The sequence below is a fragment of the Aplysia californica genome, unplaced genomic scaffold (assembly GCF_000002075.1).
Source record: "Aplysia californica isolate F4 #8 unplaced genomic scaffold, AplCal3.0 scaffold00023, whole genome shotgun sequence".
Taxonomy (NCBI): Eukaryota; Metazoa; Mollusca; class Gastropoda; order Aplysiida; family Aplysiidae; genus Aplysia; species Aplysia californica.
This window is the reverse complement of record NW_004797293.1, coordinates 1151400-1156825: the sequence shown is the minus strand read 5'-3', so window position 1 is coordinate 1156825 and position 5426 is coordinate 1151400. Positions and strand designations below refer to the sequence as shown.

General features: G+C 41.8%; 1 protein-coding gene across 1 annotated transcript; it reads right to left on the bottom strand.

Moving 5' to 3' along the window:
• Positions 1–308: 308 nt before the first annotated feature.
• Positions 309–5325, bottom strand: LOC106013279 (chymotrypsin-like serine proteinase). Its single transcript, XM_013088535.1, has 2 exons — positions 5191–5325; positions 309–749 (listed from the first exon to the last, which is right to left on the bottom strand). Exons 1-2 carry the CDS (start codon positions 5320–5322, stop codon positions 609–611), a joined length of 273 nt encoding a protein of 90 aa, XP_012943989.1. The 5' UTR covers positions 5323–5325; the 3' UTR covers positions 309–608.
• Between the last annotated feature and the right edge of the window lie 101 nt (positions 5326–5426).

Here is a 5426-nt window from a genome sequence, read left to right as displayed (position 1 = left end):
TTTCAATTCCAAAAAGCTTTGTTATTAGGATTTTGCTTTCTGCTTAAGACCATAGGCTAATTTGGGTGCGCTGATCTTCAAAATGATGCTTAATTTTTATGCTTAGGTCTAGTTTTTCAGAAACAGTTACGGGTTGTTTTGCTTAGTTTACATAGTAAAAAAAATATCATATTGTACCTAACATACCAGACCCCACACTCCACACCATGCGTTACCACACCGTACTATTCCATATGGACATCCTTCAACCATCAGGTTCATACACAATTTCGAAAGTTAAAAAAAAACAACAGCTGTGAACAATGAAATTGGGTTTTCTGATTGCTTGCTATTTATTAAAGGCTATAAAACATAGGAATATTAACAATATGCATTTTTTTCCACAGACGCCTTCTTTGTAGAGGAGCTTTAGGTTCCAGCTAAAGCAATTTGTGTCATTGCAACTCCATAAATGTACGCTCCGGGCGCAAAGCAGTATAAAACAAGTTTCATTTACCGTTGTTCTTTTTTACGAGCTTCGAAAACTCTTTAAGAACTTTCCAGAAAGTTTATAACTTGAGAAACAAAACGTACGTCTGGCTTACAGACGTCCTCTGGTGTCGTAATAACTACAGCCTGCTGGTGATCCAGTCGGTGTAGAAAGAGACCCGAGAGGCCGTAGTGGGTCGCGCGTTGGCGCAGAGGAAGTTGGGCCAACTGAGGATGCCCGCCAGACGGCCGTTACAGACGAGGGGTCCACCAGAGTCTCTCTGTGGAAGAGAATTAATGTGAGGCGTCGGAGTAAAACCAGACGCTCGTCAAAATATTGTTATTGGAGATACCAACATTTATCAATTGTTTTCCCCATTTTTGGGCTCAGACCCTTTTGTGACCATTTAAAACACATTTCTGTGTAGATTTTTACTGGAAAAACGTTTGATCAAACGCCAAGTAGGTTTCAAATACACTCAAGCTTTGAAAGTCACAAAACTTTGACGGCCAATTCCTGACTCATTCTACCGCAGACACCAGGCGACCCCCACCACCTCCAATGACAAATATCTCGACTTCTGTTAAATATAGATGGATATTTTTTTCCAACAAAAGCAAGACAAACGAACAAGCTTTAAGATGATACCAATAACTCCATATGCCTAAACAATTAACGAGTGCCTAATTCCCCCGCGTCATGACACAAATGTCACTGAAGGACTCGCCATAGAGAGTGAATGTCGTCACTGCTTTGCAGCGAGCCATCTCTTATAGTGAGTCATAGCAGTGAAATGAGACACTCGTCAAAGTAATGAAACAGAAGAAACCGATATTTTTTCCGCCTGTTGGACAAGTTTTCTGGTGGAACTTTTTCTTTTCTTAATTCCCATTATAATTATTCGTTTAAAAACAAATTTCTGTGCTGACTTTACTGGAGAAAACGTTGATCAAAGAAAGACACACAAAATGTACATTTGCCGTATCCGAAGACACTTTAGCTTTGGAAGTCAGTAAACTTAGGAGGTCATTTTCTCGCTAGAGGTTAACCTCTGACATCATTTACCCGAAAACTGACAAGCACTTGATTGCACCAAGTCATAAACACAATTGTTGTGGAAGAGAAAGATCGTTGGAGTAATCAAGACAGTAGCTAAATATCGCCACAGCATGGCGGTTATAGCGAATTCTAATTAATCTATAAGAGAAATGTCGCTTTAAGGGTAGTTATAGTTAGTAAAATATGTCGTAGAGCGAACTCTGTTTAACGTGATTGGGAAATTATGTCGCATTAAGGAAATCGATAGTAATAAAGTATTTAATGTCGTCACCACTTGGCGTCGAGCCATCGCTAATTAATTCAGAAAAAAGTAAAGTCGCTGGAAGGATCTCGAGAGCAATAAAGTAAATTAATGTAGTCACCACATCGCTACCTTAGAATTACATAGTTCTATCTGCTCAGTACCTATGCTTGGGAAAGTTGGTGTTAAAAATAGTGGGTTTCAAAAAATGAGAATTCTTTTCATATAAATTATGCACTTCTTTAAATCTCGATAACAAGTCTGAATAACCATACGATTTTGATACAGCAGATAGAACATATTTTGGTTTCTGACCTCACGGTCTTAGTAAATCGAAGCAGCCTTTTTAAAAAGTTGTTTTTTAAAGTAACTCAAAACAGCCAACAATGTCAGAAAGAACTTTGTAATTCTAAGGTAGCGACTTGGTGGCAGGCCAGCCCTAACTTCTGCCCCAGCTGTCCATGGACCACCCACCGACGTCTGTTCTGTAGCGGTTATACGGGGTGCCCACTACGGATGGGATCGGCCGATCGGGTTATTCACCCGACTCGGTCGCCTCAAAAACAAACCTGTTTGTTTAAAAAATACGGGTGTCCACTACGGCTGGTTCGGGCCGATCGCCCGACTCGATCGCCTGAAACTGAAAACAAAAACGTTTGTTTTTGAGGCGATCGAGTCGGGGCGATCGGCCCGATCCAGCCGCAGTGGGCACCCTGGTATTAGGCGCCCAACTGCTGTCGCACGCAGGAGACCCGAGTTCGATTCATGAATTAGATTTTTATCGAGTATCTGAATCAATCTGCTGGGAGCTGCTGTATCCTTCTCAGCCTAGGTTGGCCCTGACTGTCAGATTCGGAAGCCCGTATCCTAAATGAACTGAAGTGTGTCGATGAGGACGTAAAACACCTACACGTTAAAAAGAAAACACTTCTTGAACCACTCTCTTGTCTTCTGGGCAGGCTCATGATCTTGTACTGCGTCCGTAGGCATAAATCCCTCCATTTAGGGTGACGTTGGAATTATTTGAAGGGGCTGGTTTTGTGTGAAATCAGTGTACAAATATTGAAGTACAATTTAACCCCTCACCCATCCTTCATATTCCCCTGAACGACTTTGGGTGATTTGAAAAAGTTTAGTAAGACAGGTTTTTTGTGCAAAATTGATGCATAGCATGGATGTTTAAGTACGATCTCCTTCCAGCCCCCTTAAAGACTGGGTGATTTGAAATTGAAATTGGTTAGTTGGACTGGGTTATTTTCCATTTATTGTGTGTGGGATCGGGGGGGGGTGGGGGTGGAGGGGGGATGTGTAAGCAGCTACAGGAACAGGAAACGGTAGTTGGCTATGTGATGTGCGAAAATATAAGGGGGAGGGTGGTACATTTTTCCTCTTGCCAATTTCTCTGAGAAAACGGAGAAAAAAAGTGCTTTGGAGAGTAATACTCCGTCATTCAAAAGATACTCCTACAGCAGTAAAAGCAGAAAGTTCTGAAACTGGTGCTGATGGTGGTGGTGCTGGTGGTTGTAGTGGTGGTGGTGAGGATGGTGTTCATGATGATGGTGGTGTGGGGAGGGAGTAGCGGTTGTTGTAGCGGTGATTATAGTGATGGTGATGGTGGGCGTGATGATGGTGTTGATGGTGGTGATGGTTGTGCTGTTGTTTGTGGTAGTGGTAGTGGTGGAGGTGATGGTGGTGGTGGTGGTGGTGGTAGTAGTACAAACACAATCAGATTTTAACAAGACGTAATGGGTAGAGTTGGGTAATGAGTCGCTTCAGCAAAATCCGGATAATATTTTAGTGCCTCTCTTCAGCTAATAATATGATATGAACCGCTTCGGCAAATGGGTTAGAACCACTTCGACAAACGGGTTATCATCACTTCAACAAATGGGTGCACCCACTTCGGCAAACGGGTCAGGAAAGAGAGTCTGTTTTTGTTTTTGTAAAGTGTTTTACGGCGCTCGCAACTGCATAGGTCATATGAGCGCGCGGGACACACCTAATATTTTCAGTTGGTAGGAAATTTTGAATTTTGCCCGGGTGGCGGCCGAAGCCTACTCTTATCGATTTTAGACCACCAAGGGATCTTTAACGTGCGCAACTTGCACACGGGCCCTCCGAAATTTTTCGCCCTTGTCCGAGAAGGCTAGGTGTAGATCTTTCCTACCAGAAGATAAGGGGTGTGGCAGAAAGACAGCAGTAAGAAGGAGCCAAGGAGTAGCAGTAGTAAGGCTGCAGAAAGAGTCAGGAGCCCAGAGGATGGGGCAAAGGAGGTGAGGGGGTTGGGGCAGAAAGTGGAAATGAAAGCAGACAACAGAACATTGCTAGAGAGTAGGAAAGGAGGTGAAAGGAGACAATTTTAGAGAATAAAATTTTTCGGTCGCTACCCGGATTCGAACCCGGGACCTTTGAATGAGAGGCCAACACCTTAACCTCTAGGCCACGAGAGCCCCCAAAGAGAGTCTGAAATCGGATAATGTTTCATTGAGAATTATCCGGTTATCCTTTTGGATTATCCGGATTTTGCCCACTTATAGTAATGGATACGTATTCAATAGCAGCGAAAACAACAAGCATCATGTTGGCTGAGAATATAATACTATATGTAAGGCAGCGTGGTGGAATCAGGCTCTCGTCAATTTTTGTGCACAGAGAGTTATTGGTATCATCTTAAAGCTTGTTCACTTGTCATTATATGGATGAAAAAATATCCATTTATTTTGAATACAAGTCAAGATATTTGCGAATGAAGAGGTGGGGGTTACATGTTTTCAGAGGTATAATCAATGAGAAAATGGCCTCCGAAGATTACTTGTTTCCTTAGCTTAAGAGTCCATGGTAACTGACCATTTACATTTTTGTGCCTTTAATCAACTTATTTCAGAAAAATCCACACTGAAATGAGTTCCTTAATGGGCATGAAAGGTGTTGATAAAAAAAAACATAAATTTGATGAAAATTCACAAACCTGTGGAAAAATGCAAGTTTCTTCACTGTGATTATTTTGACGAGAGCCTGATTCCACCACGGTGCCTCACATATGAGTTATGGCAGTGAAATCAGGCACTCGTCGAAATAGGGAAATAGAAGAAATCATTATTTTCCCGCCCGTTGGACAAGTTTTATGCTATTTAAAACACATTCTGTGCTGACTTTAAATTAGCAGTTTACAAGGACACATTAATTTCGGAAGTTTGTAAACTTTGGTGGCCATTTTCTCGCTAATTTTACCTCTGACACCAGCGACTTCCATCTCCTCCACTCATAAATAGCTCGGCTTTTATTCAGAATAGATGAGTATTCTTTAATCGAAAGCAAGCCAAAAGAACAGACTTCAAGATTATACCAATAACTCCATTAGCCCCAATACTGGCGAGCGCCTGATTCCATTGCCCTGTGACACATATAATCAATTACTTACGAAGCAAGTATTCGCGTCTGAGTTCACGAAACATAAATCCCGGGTATTGACTAAAAAGCCTGTCGCCAGGGTGAACTGAAGGAGACATCTGAACCGGGTGATGATTCTGAAGTTTGCTTCGGTCAGCTCCATAGACGCTGAAATATTTTAGTTTGGATGTCAAAGCAGAAAAAACTAGAATAGTAAAAACCTCTACAAAGTAGTAATCATAATCATCATATTATTCATATTATTAT

Coding starts and splice junctions, on each gene's coding strand:
- LOC106013279 (XM_013088535.1), bottom strand. CDS start 5,322: ATGGAGCTGACCGAAGCAAACTTCAGAATCATCACCCGGTTCAGATGT. Junction 750..5,190: donor CAGACGCGAATACTTGCTTC/GTAAGTAATTGA, acceptor TCTCTTCCACAG/AGAGACTCTGGTGGACCCCT.